The following is a 22,722-nucleotide window of genomic DNA, read 5'->3' as shown; positions in this document are numbered from 1 at the left end:
CTAATTATATGATTGTAAAAAGCTTTATGAACTTTTCCTTTCCCATACCATAGGTATGCATGCCATCCAAATCTGTTATCGTGCCCTTCCAAATCCAATGCTTGTTCCTTTCCCAGTTTTATCCAGTTCCTAATCCAAACCAAACATGCAGCCTCATAATACTATTTAAGGTCTGGGAGGGCAAAGCCTCCTCTTTCCTTTATGTCTGTAAGTATCCTGTGTTTGATCCTTGGCCTTTTGCCCTCCCAGACAAACTTGGAGATATCCTTTTGCCATTTTTTGAAGCAATCATCCTTAACCATTAATGCGACTATCTGGAAAAGAAAAAGCATTTTTTGGCAAAACATTTATTTTTACTGCCACAATTCTTCCCAGTAGGGAAAGGTTCATTCTACTCCAAATTTCCAAATTCCTTTCAATCTCATTCCACACCTTTTCATAGTTGTCTTTATACACTAGATATTTTACTTTTTATGGATTTCTATCTCAATACTTTGCTCCAAATCTCTTTTGCCTTCTTATTAACTAATAATTTAGTTTTATTTCTGTTCAGTTTAAATCCTGCTACTTCCCCAAATTCCTGATTTTTTTCTATTACTCTAGGGAGAGAATTTTTTGGGTCCTCCACTGTGATTACCAGATCATCAGCAAAGGCTTTCAATTTAAATTCATTTTTCCCAGTTTTTATCCCTGTAATCTTTTTATCTACTCTTATATTTCTGGCAAGTACTTCTAGGACCAAGATGAATAATAATGGTGATATTGGACAGCCTTGCCTAGTTCCTTTTTGTATTTTACATTTGTTCGTTATCACCTGATTAACAATTAATTTCACATTTTGTTCAGAATATATCACTTGTATTTCTTTCAAGAATTTATATCCGCAATTAATTTCTTCAATTAATTTCTTCAAGTAATTTTTTCATGAAATCCCAGGAAACGTTATCAAAAGCTTTTTCTGTATCTATAAACATCACTGCTGCTCCCCCCCATTTTTTTACCTCCAGGTATTTTATCACATTCAATATACTTCTTATATTCTCTTTCATTTGTCTACCTGGAAGAAATCCTGTCTGGTCTTCGTGTATATAATCGACGAATCCCCCCCAGTCTGTTAGCTAAAATGTTTGCAAATATTTTATAGTCATTCTTTAATAATGAAATAGGTCTGTAATTTTTAACTTGCATGAAGTCTGAAACTTGTTTTGGAATCACTGTTATATAAGCTTATTTCCATGTTCCTGAGGTTTCACCTGTCTTTAATATTTCATTCATCATGTCCTTCAATGGGTTTACTAATTGTTCATTAAACTTTTTTGTAATATTTTGCTGTTAAACCATCTGGTCCTGGAGAATTACCACTTTTTGTTTGATTTAATACCTCTACTATTTTGGGGGCTGTCACCTGCTTATTTAAAATCACTAGCTGTTCATCTTTTATTTTTGGCAGATTACTATTTTTAATATATTCCTCAATTTTCAAATTCTTTTCCTTTCCTATATAATTCTGAGAAATATTTCACAAAAGCTTCTCTTATTTCTTTCATTTTATCTGTAGTTTCCCCATTTATATTTATTTTATTTATGAAGTTTCTTTGTTCACTTTTTTCCAATTGCCAAGCTAACAATTTTCCTGATTTGTTTGCATGTTCAAAGTATTTTTGCTTCATTGTTTTAATTTTGCAGCCAATTTCTTCATTGACTATCATATAATATTGGGTTTGTAAAATCCTAATTGCTTGTTTAACTGACTCTTTATTGGCTTTTTGATAGATCCTTCTGCTTTTTCATAATTTCATCTAAAATTTCTTTTTTCCTTTTTTCTTTCAATTTCCTTTTAATTGAATTTTGTTGTATAAACAGTCCCCTCATCACCGCCTTACTTGCATCCCAGACCATTTGTAATTTGGTCTGACCTTGGAGGTTTATTTCAAAATAATCCTCCAGGTTTTTCTTTGCCTAAGTGAACTGTTTATCAAACAAATGTTTTACTCTCCAGATGTCTATCAAGTTTAAGGTTTGAGCCAAATTAAAGAAAGTCTTTGGTAATCTGTCTTCTTTTGTATCTTTTTTCCTAGTTTATCTGTCTTTTTCTAGTGATGGAACTCCATTCAAATCTCCCATTAAAATAATCTTTTGATCTGCATAATCCATTAATTCTGTTTCCAGGTTTTTTTTTTAAAAAACTGCTTTTTCCTCATTTGGGACATATATTCCCACCAAGATTATCTTCTTCCCTTGAATTTTAATTTGTACTATTAAAATTCTGCCTTTCTTATCTTTTTGGAACAATTTAGATTCCGGTGCAGGATTAATATAAAAAACAACTCCTCTCTTTTTTGCATTATCTGCCTAAATGAAATCCATTCCTAATCTTTTGTTAATTAAAACTCTTTTCTGCTTTTTAGCAATATGTGTTTCTTGAAGACAAATTATATTTCTGTTTTGAAATCACATGTTGAGTTCTGTTATGTTTAGCTTTGTTGTTCAAACCGTTAACATTCCAACTCAATATTTTAAGATTGGCCATTTTCAGAGTCACTTGCAGTATCAGTTTTCCCACCTACTGCTCCTTCCAATGACAGCCACTCCAAGGCCGCTCTTTGTTCTGCTAGTGGATTGTCGTATCCAGTATCTAAGTCTCTCTTGTGTTTTTCATAAAATTCCCTGGCTTGCATTTCTGTTGTCAGCCTGTATCTCTTTTTCAAAAAAGTAAATGAGATTCCCTCTGGGTATTCCCATTTATATTTTATGTCTATTCTCCTCATGGCTGTAGTCAAGAACCTGTATTTCTGTCTCCTAAGTCTGAGTTTAAAAGGAATTTCCCTAAAAATGTCCACTTCCTGTCCAGCAACCACAAGATTGTCCTCAAAGTTGGTGTTTTTTTTAAAGGATTGCATCCTTCATTATTATTTTTTGTAGCAAATGTTAACAGGACATCTCCTGGTTGCTTTTTCAATCTTGTTTCCCTTGTACGAACTCTGAAACAACTCTCAATCATTTCCGCCACCCACTCTTGACTCTCCCCCATCCAATCTGAAATTATCTTTGCAACATATGTTTCTAAATTTTGTTCTTCTTTGAGATTGGTAACCCTCTTAATCTCACTGTTTTTCCCTACAGTTCTCGTGACAGCTTTCTATTCCTCTTTCAGATGGTCCAGTTCTTCACTGTTTTTTTCTAACTTGTCCACCTTAATTTCTAAGTTATTAACCTTCTCACCCAGCTTCCCATACTGTTCTGTTAATAAGTTGGTAGATTTTTTTCCAAGTCTGAGTGCACTTGTTGTGCCAAGACTTTCATTGACTGGGCCATCTCTTTCCTAAATTCAATGAATTGCTGTGTAAGAAAATCAGTATAATCAAGCTTCCCTGTCTTTTCTAAAGCTGTCTCTTCCTGTACGCTTGCTCACCGCTTATCACTGGTGGCCTTCCTAGTAGCAGCTCCCGTCCCTTTTCCCATGTCTACACTAAAAAGTCTCCCACGTTAAAGTCTTTGTTATATTTTACTCAAGGTCACACCTGCAGTTCTTGTCTCTGCCCAGAAGTGAAAGTATTTTCCCACTCCTGAGCTGAGCCAAGAAAGGAAACCAAAACAGAAATAAAAAAGAAAACCTTCCCTTTACAACTTTTGAATCTTTTTACTGCCTTTACCAACCCTTCAGAACAATTAAATGCAAAACATAAAGAAAAAGGAATATGTTATAAAAAATACACAGTAATTTCAGGTAGAATAAGACCAAAATAAGAAAGAAAAGAAAAATAAACAACACCAACAATCAATACCAGTTTATGCTTCTCTTCCTCAGTTCTTTTCAGTTGCAAAAAGTGGCAATGAATATAGAGTAGTCCAACTTTCAATTGTAATCCAATAGGTTGTATTCCAGTTTGTTAATTATTCAATTTGTAATCCAATATTTTATGTTTGTATTCCAAGTCTCCAATTCTTCTGAATCCCAGATCTCAAATTAAAACTTGAAGAGATATGCTCCCGTAGATGTCAGAAAAGTTTGTTTGCACGCAGGTTAAGTATTGCAGGAAATTCCCTGGTCTTCAGTAAGCACTGTAATTAATCCACTCCAACTCCAGCTAGTCCAGGCTCTCTTCCTCTTCTGAGAGATTCCTGCCCCAGCGTAGGTAGAGAGTTCTCCTGCTTAGCTTCGGTTTTGTGCTACCCAGTTCCAGGATTTAATGATTTAAAGCCAAAGTTCAAAGCTCTTTTAAATAAAAGGCTTCCTGCTTTCTACTCTGCCAGAATAGCAGTCTGTCAAATTGTAACCCTGTCTAACTGTCAACTGTATCCAGAAAGAAGGGAGTCTCTTAAATCACTTAAATAAGTTGCTAAAAAGTCTCCATTAGCTGTTGCTGTATTCCACTCCCATTCACAAAAAGTCCTGTTGCAGTGCCTTTCTGCAGAAATCGGAAGCTGACTTCCTTTTTTGCTTCCGTTTTACCAAATCCAATAATTTAAGTCTATTTTTCTTCTTCAAAGTTTAATTTGGTTTTTACCTCTAATTGGAAAGTCCGCTGCTTACGGTGACAGCTTGTGTCTTTGGCTGAAGAGTACGGTGGAGCCGTGAGCGGACTCAAGCCTCTTCCCCACCTCCCCTGCAACAGTGGCGACGGGGAGATCAGAGTCGAGGCGAGTTCTCCAATGCTCAGCTGGACCCTTAGAGCCCCCACTTGCCCATGGGGTTTTTTGGGGGGCGCCTAGCCCTGGCGCTCACTGCCTCGAACCCTAGCAGCCAGAACTGTATCGTCTCTTAAATGGACAACATGGAGCGCGAGGCCATTCCCTCCACAGCAAACCGGAAGTCTCCCGCACAGTGCTTCCTATATTGTTACCCTACAAAGGGAGCCAGGAAATAATGCCAGTCCTTTTTAGCCAAATAAAGGCAACAGGATTGTGGAAAGAGTTCAGATTTTATTGCAGACAGCAGGAATTATCCAAATTCTGGACCCAGAATACAAAACTCAAGACAATTTATAGCATTCTCTTCACATGAATAGCTCATGAACGATCGCTTTCAGCAATATGATTGGATAACACAATACGTGGCCAGCTGGTGGACCCCTCATGCTCACTTCTAATTGGTTAACAAAAAACACACTGTAAAGGTCAGTTCCACTTTGCTATGTGGAGCTTATGAGAGAGGCCCTGCTTGTTAATGAAAAGACAAAAATGCATCTACAGTGGTGCCTCGCTAGACGAAAATAATTCGTTCTGCGAGTCTCTTCGTCTAGTGAAGCACCAATACAAAGTAACGGTTTTCGCGACGAAAATTTTTTTTTTGTCTTGCGAGGCAGCCCCATAGACTTTTTCGTCTTGCGGGGCAGCCTTCCGCTAGCGAATGCCTTTCATCTAGCGAGTTTTTCGTCTAGCGGGGCACCACTGTACTATTCACAGGTGGGGGTTGCAGGAAGAGAATGCTTAAACTTCCAACTCTATGGTGGAATCTAGACACATATAAAAATGTTGTGAAAATGCTTTTTAGAAAGGTACAGTGGGTACACAGCCTTAGCCTTTGCTCTTTCAAATTATGGTTTAGGATAAATTAATTGTTGGCTAGGCTCCTTTGCCCTTCATTGGGATCATGCAAACATGTCATATATTTGTTGCCTTCTACTTGTCCTGCCATGGACTCTGCGTAGAGGGTTTTTGTCTCGACTTTTCCACAACAAGAGAGGAGGAAGGCACAGTGTGGAGAGATGGGGGCAGATGCTTCCAGGCAAACAAATTCAGTGCATGAAATCTTTGTTCTTCACAGCTACTCCCTCATTACGCCTAATGTTCTGCGGGTAGAGAGTGAAGAGAAGGTTGTGGTGGAGGCCCATGGACTCAGCTCTCCAACAAATGTCACAGTTGCTGTCTATGACTGGAAGAAGAAAAAGATTCTGCATCAGGTCCAAGCCACTCTAAACCAAGAAAATGGCATGATGGTGACTCCTGTCATAATGGTGGGTCTGTAGTGATAGTCATCATGAGAATATGTGAATATTCTTGGTCTGGGAACTTGATATTTCGCAGCTCTGTTTTATCATCCACCACCAGGGAGGGATCCTGTGTAGATCTGCCCCACAGCTCATTAGATTTGCATACCTTTGACCTACCTGACACACCTTTGTTGTTGTTTTTTAACCCTATCTGTTGACTCCATCCCTTTCTGGGAGTCAGTGGGAAGAAAGGATCTGGCCAACTGGGGAACCAATGGAACTTTGCTTAAGTCCATACCATCCAACATTTCTCCCATGAAAATAGGGATGTCCCATTCCATCATGATAATTTTACTATTTAGACCCCACACATCTTACTGGGTTGCCCCAGCCACTCTGGGCAATTTCCAACATATATAAAAATATAATAAAACATTAAACATTAAAAACCTTCCCTATACAGGATTGCCTTCAGATGGTTTGGGGGTCGGATAACTCCATACCCTCCAACATTTCTCCAATGAAAACGGGGACATCCTAAGGAAATTTGTGGGATCAAATCAGAAATTGGGATGGCTTCTCTAAAACAGGGACGTTCCTGGAAAATAGGGACACTTGGAGGGTCTGCAAGTCCAGCTCATCAGCTGAGTGACACTTAAGCAGCTACAGAATACACACACACCTGAGCTGCATCCCGTGAAACAAAAAAGCAGCTCTTTGTTTTATTTGACATACTGCCAAGGGAATTAAGTAGCCAAAAACAAACCCCTGTGTTGCAAGGAGAACCAATCACAGTAATATAGACACAACACGTAGGCTAATAGTTGTTAGAGAACATATAATAAAATAATGATATCATTCAAATAGTGGGAATAAGCCAATAAAAGTTCATATATACAATGTAACAGAAGTGTGCATGCACATGAAAGCTCATACCAAGAACAAACTTACATGGTCTCTAAGGTGCTACTGGAAGGAATTTATTATTATTTTTTATTTTGTTTTGACTATGGCAGACCAACACGGCTACCTTCCTGTAAATAAGGCTGTATGTTAAAGATAGGTGTCAAAAGACAGTCTCACAATAGTTTTTCAAAAGTTTCAACAGAAGACGTCTCAAAAGTATCAAAAGGCTATATGCCTTGTATTGTATTTCCAGCTGATAAAGACTATTATCAGATACTGTCTTTTATGTTCTTCTCTTATGTTCTCTCATTGTATATATATGAACTTTTATTGGCTTATTCCCACTATTTGAATGATATCATTATTCTGTTATATATTCTCTAACAACTACAGTGTTTCTCCTAAAATAAGACACCGTCTTATATTTTTTTTCCCCTCAAAAAAACACAGTATGGCTTATTTTCAGGGGATGTCTTATTTTAACCGCATCGCATCAGTACTCTGCATAGCCACGCCTTTCCAGGCTGTTTTAATGGGAGGTGCCGCATCACTATGGCTTATTTTAGGGGTATGGCTTATTTTCGGGGAACGGCTTATATTTCGCAAATGCATAGAAATCCTGCCATGGCTTATTTTATGGCCATGTCTTATTTTAGGAGAAACACGGTATTAGCCTACATGTTGTGTCTATATTACTGTGAAGGGAATTAAGTAGGCGGGGGGTGGGGGTGTCTGCAGACTGCTGCAGGGAGCTCCCATCCTGCAACACCCTGAATACAATTCATGTGCTGCTATTTGCCCTGCTGGTAGAAGCCAAGTTAATGCTCTTAACCTGGAGAAGACCATAGCTCTGTGGTAGACCAGTTCCATGGCATGCAGATGGTCCTGGGTTCAAGCCCTGGTATCTCCAGGTAGGGCTGGGAATATTTCTGCTTCCTGAAACCCAGGAGAGCAGCTACCAGTTAGTGTAGGTGGAACAATTGTCTGTCCAGGAGTGCCAACTTAAATAAAATATTGGGGGGGGGGCAGGTAAGCCCCACCCCACAAAATCAACTGCATGACACAGTGCACACATAGCATTTGAATGGCAATGCCCAACAATGGGGGGACGTGAAGGGAGATTGGTCCCTAGGAGTTGGTTTCTATGGGTCTGACACAGTATAAGGGGAGTTTTATGTGTTCCTACGCAGGTTTTTGCGAAAGACTTTGAGAAGGATTTGAAGCAAAACCAGTATGTGACTGTTCAGGCAAGCTGCCCTCGATTCACATTGGAGAAGGTTGTGCTGGTCTCCTTCTACAGTGGCTATATCTTCATCCAGACAGATAAACCCATCTACACACCTGGATCTTTAGGTAAAGTGTTCTGCTGGCTGCATTTGCAGACTTCTCCGTGACTTCAGTGAGCATGTGATGTAGAAATCCTCTTTGGGATCTTTCCTTGACTTCTCTGCCAGACCTTGCCTCTCATTAAATGCTTCCCCAGTTCCAAAGTGTAGGTGAAGACATGTTTAGAGAGAGCTGAAGCTGGTTTGAAAGAGGGACCACTATTCATGGTGTGTATTATAATTTCATTTTTGCCTCTAGTAAAAAGGTATCGGGTGTTTTATTGTATTACCAAGGCTGCACCCCTGTTCACCAATCCACCCACATTAACCCCTGGAGCCTCCTATTTCCACTGTAGGCAACTACTAAACTCGCTTTCCGCCTTCCTAACTCCACGTTTGAAGCCATTTTTCTCTTTTATTCTGCAGTCCTGCTTAAAACCCTGGTTTTCACCTTCACCAGCATATCCATGCCTCCTCCTTGCTCTCCTTTTGTGCAGCCCCCTTTCACTCAAACCACTTCCATTCTAACCTCCCACATCTTCCTCCTCTCATACATTGCATCTACTAGGCACCTATTTCAAATTCCTCTGTTATAGAGCCACCTCTCCTCCAATTCTGCAGCCTCTTATGTGCCCCTGTTTTCATTTTCACCCTGTTCCTATGCCTCCTATTTACTCCATTTTGTAGCCCCCTTCGCATCCCATATTTTCACCTTCACCTGCTTTCCCTTCTTTTCCTCAACTCCTCCTAGTACACAAAACTCCATTTCACTTTTTCATCCTCAGTGGTGTAGCATGGGTTGCCAGCACCTGTAGCAGGACAAGTGCTGCGCCCCCTGGTGGACTGGGCAGCTGGGGTGGACATGCCTGGAGTGCATGCACAGAGCCCATGCAGACAGTGAACAGAGCCCTGGAGGCATTTTCCAGCCTTCCAATTCTTCCCTACTTGGTGGGTGGTGCCAGAGGCACCCCCCCCCCCGGCCAGGCTGGATGGAGTGTGGGTGGCAGTGGTAGGGAGCAGAGTGGAGGGCAACCATGCTGGGAGAGCTTGGGGCTGTCATCTCATGCCCCACCATTGCTTGCCAGCCATGCCCCCCTACTGTTGCTGTGGTGGCCACCTGCTGCTCCATCTCCTCCTCCTGCTCGGCACCTCAGCCACTGTGGGGGCAGCCCCACCGTGCTCCTCCTCCTCCTCCTCCTCCTCCTCCTCCTCTGCCTTGCTGTCTCTGCTCGAGTGTGCATAGGGTCATAGGGGGCTGCAGGGACATTGGCCATGCTCTGCACTCTCTGGTGGCACCAGGGCACACAACAGGGAAGAGAGGAGAGTGGCTGGCTTGGAGCAAAGGTAGGTGGGCAAGCAAGTGGCAGCAGCTTCTGCCATGTCCATGGAGTGCCCTCCCTTTTGCCTTCCCCTTGGGCCCAGTTTGTTGCTCGGTATAAAAGGGCGAGCCAGCCAAACCTCGCCACTTGGCCAGCCGAGGGGCAGGGCACTCACGTGGCGGCACCGCAGCCCTGAAGGCTTGGCCTGGACGCAGCTTGCCTTCCTGTGGCTCCAGAAGGCAGCAGGAGCTCAGCCATGGGACAATGATGAGGGAACCTGTTGTGGGGACACTTGGTTGCACCCTTCAGAATTTTGTGCCCGTGGCAATTGTGCCCCCCACTATGCCGCTGCTCCACCTCTCTATTTTGCAGGGAGGGCCTTTGCTCACACACCTCATTATTACCTCCACCCCCTTTTCCTACCTTCGTTTTATGTGTTGCAGTTCATTAGAGTCTGGAGTAGCTCCATTCCAGGTTTTGCATGAGGCTCAGAAACATTAGAGCATGGTCAAAACAAAACAAAAGAAGTGTGCATGCACACGAAAGCTCATACCAAGAACAAACTCAGTTGGTCTCTAAGGTGCTACTGGAAAGAATTTTTGATTTTGTTTTGACTATGGCAGACCAGCACGGCTACCCACCTGTAATTAGAGCATGGAATATTGGTTTAAAAGTCCATCTCCTTCTGTGAGGGGAGTAGAGGTCTCCTACCAACTCTAAGCTCCCGTAGCAAACTACAGCTCCCATGATTGTTTGGGGTCAGCCACAATTGTTTAAAGTGATATGATACTTGCTTTAAATGTACAGTGGTACCTTGGTTCTCAAATGCCTTGGTATTCAAACGCCTTGGTTCCCAAACACTGAAAACCCGGAAGTGTTCCAGTTTTTGAACTTTTTTCGGAAGCTGAACATCCAATGCAGCTGTTGGCTATTTCCAGAGCGCCTGCACCAATCAGAAACTGCACTTTGGTTTTTGAACATTTTGGAAGTCAAACGGATTTCCGGAAAGGATTACGTTTGGCGCTTTTGTTTTTGCTATTAATTTTGCATTTTTGTTTTTGAGGCTTTTTTGGTTAATTTATTTTTGTGACTGTGTAGAACTCAGTTCAGCTACTAATTGACTGACTGTGTGACTGCAGAAATGGATAAAAGCCTCCCCCCCCCCGACTATCATCAGTACAGGTAAGAAAAAAGATTAATTTTAATTTTTATCATCTACAATACTGTCTTATTTATTTTATAGTACAGTACATTGATTATTACTTTTATTTTATGGATCAATGGTCTCATTAGATAGTAAAATTCAAGTTAATTTGCTGTTTTAGGAGTTGTTTTTAAGAGTCTGGAATGGATTAATCTGTTTTGCATTACTTTCTATGGGAAAATGCGCCTTGGTTTTGGAATACTTTGGGTTTGGAACGGACTTCCGGAGTGGATTAAGTTTGAGAACCAAGGAACCACTGTATAGTGCAGATAGAGCCTTATGCTCAACTCTAAGGAATTTTTACAAGTCTTTACCCAGCCACAAAAACAACTGCACACATTCATATAATAAAGTGAGTACCCAGTCAAATTTGTTTGCTTCTTTCTTTCCTTCTTTCTTTCTTTCTTTCTTTCTTTCTTTCTTTCTTTCTTTCTTTCTTTCTTTCTTTCATAATTTATATCCTGCCCTTCCTCCCAAAGGAGCTGGGCATCCAAGAAGCTGAAATGTAAAACAGCCTCATGGCTATTTAACTGCCATGGCTTCTAATCAAGGAATTATTGCAATTCTGTCCTGCCTAAGTCTAGAGATCTTGAAAGAGAGGCATGGACTTCTGAAAGAGATTTCAAGGTTCTTTGTGGGTATGCATATCAACCCTTTCTTCATTAACACTTTCCTAAGTCTCACACATGCTGCTACTTTCCCTTCTATGGATTTACAAATGTGGACCAAAATACATTTCAGGAGTAGGAGCAGGAGAAGTAGTAAGGGGAATTGCTGCCAAGCATGACACTCACTATTGGGGGAGACTCACAACTGAGGGAATGTTACATACTTTCATAGGAGCCATTCAAATAGTGTGTGTGTGCACTGCATCATGTAATTGACTATGCGTGGCAGGACTTACTTCCCCCCCCCCATATTTTGTTCAAGTTGACACCCCTGCAAATGTTCATGTGTAATGTCCAGACTCAAGATGTCAGTCACAGAGCAGCAAACCATTTCTTCCCCCTTTCTCCCAGGTTGTGGATGGAGGTAAGGAGCTTATCCCATTGCTTATCTTGGATGCCAGCCCCTTTCACAAATATATGATATCTTCTTCTTTTCTTCCAGTAAACTACCGCCTCTTTCCTCTGGGTCACAACCTGGAGCTTGTGAATAGACATGTGCTCATTGAAATTCAGGTGAGATCTGAGATCCACAATGAGAGTACTTTCATGTTGTGTGGGATGGGTGCTGCAGCCAGAATAGTGCTCCATGAAAACTCCAGAAGGAGGTGTCATGATTGCTGATGGAAACACTTTGCAGGTACATGTGCACTATGCAAAAATCATTAGCCTCAAACTCTGGGCAGTTGTGGCTTAATGACTCTTGGGGGGGGGGGGAGTACTGGTGGAGAAGGTGTGCCTAAACCCCATTTGATTCTCGCTTTTGTAGTCTGCTCTTCAAAGACAGGTGGGCTGAGTGATCCCATTTTATGGGCACAACAATTAGGCTAGTCTGAATGACTAGCCCAGGACTATCCAGTATGCTTCATGACTGAGCCAGGATTCCAATCCTGCTGACATGCTCTCTGGTCCAAATCCAGTGCATGATGGAACCCCAGACCACTTTGCGGGAGTTTACTACAAGATTAAAGTTATGAGCATGTTTAGAGTGGAAGTGGGTAAGCGGCTCCCCAAGTTCTTTCTCCTTTTGCCCTTTCTAGAGCCAACAGGGTGCTTTTGGGGGTGTGCTACAGCAGCCTGCTAGGACTAGTTCTCTGAGAAAGAGACCTGTCTGTTCAGCCCCATGGCTCCAGAGAACAAGGCGGCATTTGAACAAAAGGGAGCTAGATAAAACGAAGAAGCTGACCATGCAGGACATGAGCCTAACAGAGAGACTTTTATTTGGCATCAAGGCTGCAAGGAGAGCACATGATTGGCCTGCAGAAGATCCTGGTTACAACCCTAGCATTGACATTCAAAAAGATATTCAGTAGCAGGACTTGGAAATACTTTTGCTTTAAAACTTTGAGAGCTGTTGCCAGGAGGGGTAGAAGTGCTGCTCCCCACTCCCCCCCCCATCCCCAATAACACTACACATAAAAACAATTTAAAAATATATATCCTGCTTTCACCATTTAGGTCTCAAAGACCCTTATAACAATAAAATATACAAAATGCAGAACCCAAATGAAGCCTCCACAATTTTAAAACTCAAGAACTTAAAATCTCTAAGAAAGGAAAAGTAAAGTAATAAAAAATCTGAGAAGTATTAAGGGTGCGAAGGCCTCCTGAAATAAAACAATATTGACCAGGTGTTTGCAACTCAGTAGGAACAGTGGAAGGGAGATCTATAGAGTTGGGCTCACTGAAGGTATGGCTCCTCATTGACATGTGCCATGCTTGTGGCACAAAGGGAACCACTAGCAGTGCTTACCATACAAATGATCTCCGTGATCAACTTGGGGTGTACAGAGCAAGATAGTCCTTAAGGTATCCTGGGCCTAAGTTGTCCCAGACTTTGTTCACTAGCACAGGAACCTTGGACCTGACCCAGCAGCAGATGGGAAGAAAGTGCAGGTCTTTTAACACTAGTGGTATTATGTACTGAGCTGAATCCTAGAACAATAGGATCCAGAATGCAGCAGTCTGATTGGTCCTACAACAATAGGATCCAGAATGCAGCAGTCTGATTGGTCCGCAGGAGCTACCCAATCCAGCTCCAGGTGGAAGTGAATCCGCCCAGAATTAGCCTATCACGTGGGGCCCATTGTGTAAATAATGTATATATAGCAGACGTTGTGGGGAAACATTCATTCATCGCTACTATGAGCTGAATAAAGAGCATGAAATTCACACTTGACTCCAAGTATATTTCATTTTTTTAAAATTTAATTTTTATTGATTGACTCCGAGTATATTTCAAGTGCCATGTGTATCCAATAGTGTCTTCTCATCCCTAGCCTGGCCACAGCATTCTGCACTAGTTGAAGCTCCCAGACCAGGTGCAAGGACTGCCTCACATAGCACACATTGCAATAATGCAGTCTTGATGTTATCGATGCATGAACCACAGTGGTCAGGTTCTCCCACACCTGACATAATAGCTGAGCTGATAAAATGCACTCCTAGCCACAGAGGCCACCTGAGCCTCAAGTGACGCTGATGGTTCAAGGAGCAGAGGTGGCGTGTCCCATTTCTCTGCCTGAGGAGCAACTGGAAGGTGCTGTCACCCTGCTGCGACTGCCACCTTCTTTATCTGGGCTGTGCAGCAGTGCCTGCAAATTGGAAACAGTGGGTTCCAGCAAGATCCTGCCACCTATGCCACCACTTCTCCACCACCAGCAGGGGCAGCAGGGCACCACCTCTTGGGAAACTGTGGTTAATGGCTTCCAAACAAATGAAGCCAAGGTTTAAAGTTGACTTCCCTAACCTGATGCTCCCCAGACTCCCCAGAGTTGTAGCTCCAATCACACTTGGGTTGGCCACCGGCAGTGTTGGCTGGGAGTTGGAAATCCAACAGCAGCTGGAGGGCACCAGGTAGGGGCAGCCTGGCACTCACAGTGCTGCTGATTTCATGCACATGCTGTCAACGCAGTCACCCTCACAATGGAATCTGTTTACAGGATCCCGCCAGCTGCTTGTGTGTCAAAGCACAGCTGATGCGGAACTAAGAAGTGCTGATCACATGATTCAGCTGTTCATTGGTGCACAACTCACGTGGAGACAGCCTGTCATGAGACCCAGCAAAGCCCTTGTGCTAAGAATCTACTGAAGAGACAAATAAACGGCAAGCATTTTCATCATTTCTACACTATATAAACCTTTTTACCCTCCTTCCAGACACCTGAAGGCATTGTCGTCAACCAGAATCCTGTCATCTCCACTTCAACAAATATCCATCCTTACAGGTTGCCTGAGACTGTCAGGTAAATCACCTTGAATATTGCAATGTAACAAATTACAGCTAAAGAAGAAAGCTAATTGACACACATGATGTCTTGTATTCTGCTGGTCTGGCTTCTGTTAAAGTAGTTTTTCCCCTCAAGCTCCCATATGCTTCAGCCCTCTGTATTGATTGTTTGAACTCCTCTGGATTCCATCTTTCATTCAAGGAGCTCAGTGTATCACACATAAGACTATTTCATTTTAGCCTTTGTAAGCTCCTTGGGGCAGGGGCCTAATAGCACATAGAAATCAAATAAAGAAATAAGTAGATGTGAGCTGATGAAGTGGAAGCAATAAAGAAAGCTTTTGCTTTCCTTCTCTAGTTTGGGGACCTGGAAGATCGTGGCCAAATATCATGACTACCCACAGCAGACCTTCACTACAAAATTTGACGTCATGGAGTATGGTAGGAATAGCCAATTTCCCTGCCTGATCCCAAGCCTCCTCCTTCCTTTAATCTGCTACTCTGGGTCCCTCCAGACTGGTGTTTTATTGCAGAAATATTCTGTAACATGCTCTTATCACAGTAATAGTGCACTAGTGGTGAATTTATTCTGCTTTATCAGTTCTGCGATGCTCTCCCAGCGCTACTGTATTAGTGCCACCAGGAAGGGCACAGGACAGAAATGCAACAACCCCAGAATGTTTGTGATATGAAAAGTTACGGGATTTCAGCAGCAAGTTATAGGATAGGCATTGACTGAAAATAAAGCAGTATGACCATTGTGAGCAAAAATTATCATGAATGCACATTTGAAAAGGTGCCAGTCAGGGCCCTTTTCCCCAGGAAAGGCAAACTTTTGTCCTTCACCTTTGCTTTGGAAGTTGCTAATACGGTCACGGAATTTGCTACTCTTGTCTCCTCTCCTCCTTCCACAAATATTTACATTCTCTTCTTTCCCTTATTTTATCTGCAGTTTTGCCAAGCTTTGAGGTCTTGCTGGAAACATCAGAGAAGTATTTTTATATTGATGCTGACAGGGATTTCACCGTGTCTATCACTGCAAGGTGGGTGTGGAACTGTGGGAAGGGGAAGGAATACAAGTGCAAACTGACTTGTAATTTTTTTCCAAATTTTTTAAATTTAATTATTTAAATTTGTATACCGCTGTATACCCACAGATCCCAGGGCAGTCCTAAGTACTGTATCCCAGTATGTTCAGTGGGGCCTACTTCCTACAATGCAATAAAAACAGTACAGTACAGTGAAATCCAAATTTTCACATAACATGCTGCATGAACATGTGGAAGTTGATTTTGAAACAGGCATTAGTTTCTGTCATGAAGATGCTTTGTCAGCAAGCAGAGGGAAGCATGGCAAGCTGCCTAATATTGAGTCAGACCATTGGTTCAACCAGCATCATGCTGTCTACACTGTGAACAGCTGTCCAGGGTTTCAGACAGGATTCTCTCCCAGCCCAGCTGGAGAGTTGTGGCTTGAATCAAGAATCATATAAAACGTGGCCTCTGCCGTTGAGCCAGTGCTGCTGCTTTCCATGTCACAGTGCACTCTGTATGGGGCTGCCCTTGAGCCTGATCCGGAAGTTCCAGCTGCTGTAAAGTGTAGCTGCTGGGCTGCGAATGGGAGCATGTGGCTGACAGCATGTGACCCTTCCTCAAACGCTGCCATGAAAAACCAAGAAGAATTATAATTCCTGGGGTTCTGTTTTTTTTAATTGACTAGTCAATTAAGAGAGCCTCTCATTAATTGGGCAGCAAACCTTTTAAAAGAAAAAAATATATTTTAAATGCAAGTTCTTGTTTTTTGGTTTTTTGAAAATGTTTTAGAAATGTTGTTTTTACCTACATGCAAAAATGTTGTTTTTACCTACATGCAAAAATTAATGGTTTTATTTTCAAAACACATAATTGATAATTGATTAATCCAAATGGACATCTTTGGAACTGTTCCTACTTAGTAGAAAAAACTGTGGATCCATTTTCTCCTCCCAGGAAACAGAATACTGACATGATTACAAATAGCTTATTATTAAAAATTAAAATAAAATAAACATTTGACTATTAATAAAATGAGTATGTCATTATATCAGCATCACATCAAAGTGGGAAGCCAGTTTAGATCATGTCCTCCTTTGCTTCAACAACACAGCTACTGAGATGAGTTGAGAGCATCTTATGAAGTACAGTATCCTGCACACCCCTCAGTTTTTTATTGACTGGTATAAGCAACCCATCTGTGTTGGCAGACTTTGCAGCTTGGGTGAATTAGATTGGAATAATCACTTACAGTTCCTGCACTTAAAAGGTTTTATTCATGCAGGAACTATTCGTAGGATGAGTAGAGACAGAAGGGGAGAAATAGCACACATCTTGTCTCAGCAAGTTGGCAGAGAACAATAAGCAGTATGGCTCAGCCTTTAGGAGTGAATTTAGGGCTTATCCACACTTTTGTCCTGCTGCTTTCCTCAGGGTTCAACCATTCTTTAGTGCTCAGTGAGAGCAAACAGCAGTTGGTTTTTCCAGATTTCTGTTTGTTCCAATTTAGAGCTAAAGTGTGGGTTCCCTGGGAAAGGAATGGGGCAAAGGGAAAACTAATTGGAAGTTGGACTCATGCTTTCTAGGCACATGACAAGTGGAAGGGTGAGCTCTAAGGCAGAGAGCAACAAACAAGTGATGACTAGATTGCTACATAAACTGTGCCCTTGAGGTGGTCTCTTTTTCCATTTCATTCTCACTCTGCTAACAAGAGACACTTTCCTAAAGCCTTTCTTTTTGTAATCTCTTTTTGTTGTTCCAGATTCCTATATGGGAAACAACTAGATGGTATGGCCTTTGTCCTCTTTGGAGTGAAAATCGGCAGTGAAAAAAGAAGTATCCCAGACTCACTAAAGAGAATTTCAGTATGAGTTATGCCTACATGCATCTGTGTGAACCTTCATGTGATCGAGCCACTTTAATTTCTATTAGGCAGAGATGGCCCCAGATCTGAGGACGAACAGGAAGTTCTTTTACTTTCCCAAACTGCCCCTGACGGGTGGCAGGTTGGGGCATTGTGATAAATCAAAAGAGTCACTAGATCCAGATGCCTGGGAGTGCTTGGAATGCTGTGGCAGGGCAGGCATCGACCATGAACCCTGCCAGTGTGCTAGATCCTGGCAGATATGAAAGGATAGGCTACCATGTGCTGAGGCTGGCCCTGCCCAGTACAGGTAAAATGGCAACTTTTCTTTTTCAGATTGTGGATGGGGCTGGGGAAGCAACCCTAACAAGAGCCATGCTAGAGAGCCGATTTCGCAACCTCACGGACCTCATTGGACATTCCCTCTATGTCTCTGTAACAGTGATGACGGAATCTGGTGAGCAATTGTTTTAACAATTTAAAGTGGAAAACTGGAGTCTGGTTTACTTGGTTCTGTCTAAGGTGTCAGTTTGAGACTATTTACCGGTAGCCCCTCTAGGGGTTGGATTATTAGCTTGATAGAGAATACAGGGAGGATTCATTAAATTAATTTTAATAAATACAGTTCATTTATTTAATGATTTACCTTACTTAATTTATTTAGGAATTGGAATAGGAATAATTTTATTGGCCAAGTACCAACATACATGGAATTTTGCTTCGGCTACTTTGCAATATAAAAGTACCTTATACAACACTATTCCACCCGCAATACAATAACACAGCAAAGGAACCCCACCCATAACTGCCTCCCCTTCCGCTACATAACTACGAATTTAACAATTTAATGGCGCAAGGGAAGAAACTGTTCCTGTGCCTAGCCGTTTTTGTATATAAAGCGACGTCCAGATGGAAGTAAATCAAACAGATGATGACGGGGATGCAAAGGATCTGCGACAATTCCCTCTGCTCTCTTCCTAACTCGGGTAGCATAGAGTGTCTCTATTGAAGGCAAGCTGGCACCAATTACCCTTTCTGCAATTCAATGGAAGAAGCTGTGTGGAGGGAGGAAGAAACGGGGGAAAGACTGAGAGGAGGCAGGCGGAAATTCAACGGGAGAAGCTGTGTGGAGGGAGGATTTCCATTTCACAAAAAAGCCACCGCAACGCGTGGCCGGGTCAGCTAGTAATAAATAAATATATAAATTGGTTCCCCCCCCCTTTTTCTGCATCAGTACCTCCCTCTTCTTCTTTCTTTCTCCCTCTAAATCTCTTCTTTATAGGGCAAAAAAGCCACCCCCTCTTTTAATGAACTATAAACTTTTACCTTCTATAGCCTACATGTAGTAGGGTTATTTCAAATGAGAGTCGTCATAGCAGTCTGTAGTTAAAAGTAGAAGTCAACAAATGTGCCCTCTTTTTTGTTCTTTAAACAAAATACCTTACCATAGATTGTTTAATTAGTCAAAGGCCTGGGAGAAGAGGAATGTTTCCACCTGGTGCCTAAAGATATGCAATGAAGGCGCAGAACAAGTCTCCCTGGGGAGAGCAGCATTCCACAAATAGGGAGCCACCACAGAAAAGGCCCGTTCTTGTGTTGCCACCCTCATGACCTCTCGTGGAAGAAGGGCAAACAAAGAAGGGCCTCATAAGATGACCTCAGGGTTTGGGTTGGTTCATATGGATTTAAGAGGGTTCCAGGTAGAGGTCCGGGGATTCTGTGGCCAGGCCAACATACAGGGTTCTTCATGGCCAAGCAGATGTAGAAAGAATCCCTGAGGACAGGAAGTTTGAAAGCATACACATACTGGAAGTTGCTAGATGAGGAGCAAATGAAAGGAACTTTTAAAATCACACCTTCCCTCCTCTGGTCTAATATTCTTTTTTACCTGCAACTGATCTCTCTCTCTCTCTCTCTCTCCCCGCAGGCAGTGACATGGTGGTGACGGAAAAAACTGGCATCAGCATTGTGACATCTCCCTACGAGATCCACTTCACAAAAACCTCCAAGTATTTTAAGCCAGGGATGCCTTATGAACTAATGGTAATTTCATTCCTCTTTCCTCTCATGGTCCAGGCTTGCCTGTCGTCTGCCTCAAATCCACTCGTAAATAGAAGTGGAGATTGGAGTGTTATGCACAAGCTGGTGGTGTTAGCTGTATGTGCCTAAGGCCTTGTAAGTGGTGCCGTGCAGGGCAGGTTAGAGGTTGCAAGCTGAAAAATAAAAGTTTTGTTATATTTTACCTCTCCCAGCTTGCAAGTTTCATAACAGAGACCTCTGTAATTTTGCCCCCTATAAGTGTTCTGATAGCTTCACAAAAAATAGGGCCACCGTTTAACACTCAAGGGATCTAAGTAGGCCAGTGTTTGTCTCTGCTATAAATACCATAGCATTAAAAGACAAGAGGTCTGGAAACCAAGAGAGCCTTCAGCTTCAGGTTCCAACAGCAGCAGCTACAGACAACAACACTCCGAGGAAGGAGAAGTGGAGGCAGGAAGAGGCAACACCTGGAATTTAGCGTGCCTACAAAAATATACAGTATAAGGATGAATCATCAGGAAGAGACTATTTCACCATATTTCTCCAGGGGGAAGAGAAATTCCTCAACAGTTTCTAGGGATAGGACATCAGCAGTGGCAAGGTTACACAGCTTTTTGCTTTTTTCCTTAGATGTTTTTGTTGCTGTTGCTGTTGTTGTCATTGCAAGTGTCAGCAGCATCTGAAACTTTATTTGCATCAGCCATTGGCCATAGCAACAAAACAGCAATGTAATATACAAAGAACAGAAATAAAAAAGTCGATTATATAAAACGCACTTTAGGGTCCTGAATCAGCAGTCAAATAGTGGACCTTATTCTGATTGTCCCAGCTAAAAACCTTGCAACCTTTGCTGTCATCTGCTCCTCCTGATCTGCCAGGTGAAAGGACACTGTGGCAATGGTTGGGTGACCCAGAAAGGACAACAAGAGAGGGGTGATAATCTCATTCCTCAAGTCTTTATAAAGAGTGCAAGCCAGAAGGGCATGTGCCACTGATTCGGTACTGCCATCTCCACAGGAACATAAGCGTTTTTCTTGTGGAATCTGTAGGAATTGTTCCTCAAGTACAGCCGAGGGCAATACATTCAATCTAGCGAGGGTAAAAGCACGTCTATATTTTGGGATTGCTAGGTTATGCAGATAGGGTGCGAGTGAGTCAAAATGGGAAGGTGGAAAAGAGTCATACCATGGGCAAAATTTCCTTATTGTGGCCAAGTTGTTCTGATGCTCGATATCATTTAGGCGCTGACAAATTAGACTGTTTGCTTTACTAAAACCCAAAGTGAGTAGCTGTTGTGGTGATAAACCACAAGAGTGAAGTTTTTGATAGACAATTTTAGACCAGGCACTCTTGTGACAATCTTGCATCACTATGGATATTAGACCGGGGGGATTTGAGTTTAGGTGAAGCCGAAAGTTAAGTGTCTTACACCAGATCTGTAATTCTACTGAGCAAAGATTAGCCTCTAGGCGCAATGATGTCTTTGGGACACAGGGTGGTACAGAGAAAAATTGCCTTAAGAACATTGATTGGACAGCTTCCGTAGATCCAAGGTGAGTGCCTGTCCAAATCTGAGCCCCATATAACAACTGTGCTGGGGGTTTAGTTGGAACACTTCCAGGACTGAGGGTATATGTCTGCCACCTTTTTGTGTGGAAAAAGCGTGTCAGGATTTTGGCGCTTTGGGATGCCTTTTCTTTTACACATTTCTGGTGTGCTCCTCATGACCTCGTGAACTGGAAAATAAGGCCAAGATATTTGAAAACTTTGACCTGTTCAATTGGCTGGTTGTCCATGCACCACCTACAGTATGGGCCTTATAGTTTCTTGAGAAAACCATGACTTTGGTTTTCTTGTAATTCACAGCCAGCTGTTCTCTCCGGCAATAACCTGAAAATGCTCTGATCAGTCTTTTTAGGCCTGCTTTTTTTAGGATAGAAGAACTGCGTCATCTGCATATAATAGTATTGAGATGGGTTTTGTGGCCAGTTTAGGGGCATGATACTCTGGAGATGTTAAACTCTGGACAATATCGTTTATATATAAGTTGAACAGTACCGGGGCTAGAATACACCCTTGCTTGACTCCCTGTGTGGCTGGTACGGATCCTGTAAGTTGTCCATTTGTGGAGCAGTGCACTTTCAGCACAGTATCTTTATATAAGCAATTAATCAAGTACAGTAGTCTTTTGTCTATACTTGAGGAGTTCAGCTTAACCCAGAGTCTTGCTCACAAGATTGAGTCAAATGCAGCTTTCAAATCAATGAAAGCTGTGTAAAGCACACCACGTGGTTTCTTGGCATACTTGTCTATGAGATGTGCTAGGACAAAACAATGATCTAGAGTAGATCTGCCTTGCCTAAATCCTGCTTGCTCTTCGGCGAGAATAACCTCAGCATCTATCCTATTTCAGGTAGGTCCTGTCAGCAGCGTGAGTCAATTGGCAACTTGGCCTCTATCTTCTGTAACCCACAGTGCACAGGCCTTAGAGTCATTCTGGAACATTTCACAGAATCACAGAATCGTAGCATTGGAATGGACCCTGAGGGTCACATAGTCCAACTCCTTTGCAATTCAGAGCAGGAGAAATCAAGCTTGCTCCATCTTCCATGTGACAGCCCATTAGAAATTTGAAGATGGCTGTCATGTTTCCTCCCAGTCTCCTATTTTCCAGGCTAAACATACCCAGATCCCTCAACTTTTCTTCATAAGGCTTGGTTTCCAGACCCTTGATCATCTTGGTTGCCCTCCTCTGCACACATTCCAGCTTGTCAACATCCTTCTTAAATTGTGGTGCCCAGAATTGGACATAGAATTCCAGATGTGGTCTGACCAAGGCAGATTACTTTCTGCTATTACTTCCCTTGATCTGGACACTATACTTCTGTTAAAGCAGCCTAAAATAGCATTAGCGTATTTTGCTGCTGCATCACACTGTTGGCTCACGTTAAGCTTGGAGTCAACTAAGACCCCTAGTAAGCCAGCTGTCCCACGGCTTGTATTCATGCAGCTGGTTATTCCTGCCTAAGTGAAGAACCATACATTTGTCCCTATTGAAATTCACTTTGTTAGTTTAGGCCCAGTTCTCCAATCTGTTAAGGTATTCTCACAATCCTGTTGTCATTGGCATTAGCTACCCCTCCCAGTTTGGTGTCATCTGCAAATCGAATGTTTAAAAGATGTTGAACAACAATGGGCCCAGGACA

General features: G+C 42.2%; 1 protein-coding gene across 1 annotated transcript in view; it reads left to right on the top strand.

Moving 5' to 3' along the window:
* The window catches only part of LOC117060756 (A.superbus venom factor 1-like), a 93,475-nt gene that overhangs the window by 2,066 nt on the left and 68,687 nt on the right, over positions 1–22,722 (top strand). Inside the window, exons 2-10 of the mRNA XM_033173274.1 lie at positions 5,768–5,957; positions 8,030–8,192; positions 11,798–11,868; positions 14,512–14,597; positions 14,940–15,022; positions 15,534–15,624; positions 17,375–17,477; positions 17,813–17,933; positions 19,404–19,519. Of these exons, the coding sequence (XP_033029165.1) occupies positions 5,768–5,957; positions 8,030–8,192; positions 11,798–11,868; positions 14,512–14,597; positions 14,940–15,022; positions 15,534–15,624; positions 17,375–17,477; positions 17,813–17,933; positions 19,404–19,519 (1,024 nt within the window). The remainder of the gene's footprint in view (positions 1–5,767; positions 5,958–8,029; positions 8,193–11,797; positions 11,869–14,511; positions 14,598–14,939; positions 15,023–15,533; positions 15,625–17,374; positions 17,478–17,812; positions 17,934–19,403; positions 19,520–22,722) is intronic.

This window comes from Lacerta agilis, chromosome 16 (genome assembly GCF_009819535.1).
Source record: "Lacerta agilis isolate rLacAgi1 chromosome 16, rLacAgi1.pri, whole genome shotgun sequence".
Taxonomy (NCBI): domain Eukaryota; kingdom Metazoa; phylum Chordata; class Lepidosauria; order Squamata; family Lacertidae; genus Lacerta; species Lacerta agilis.
Note: the sequence above shows the minus strand (reverse complement) of the source record. Positions and strands in the feature narration are given on the sequence as shown.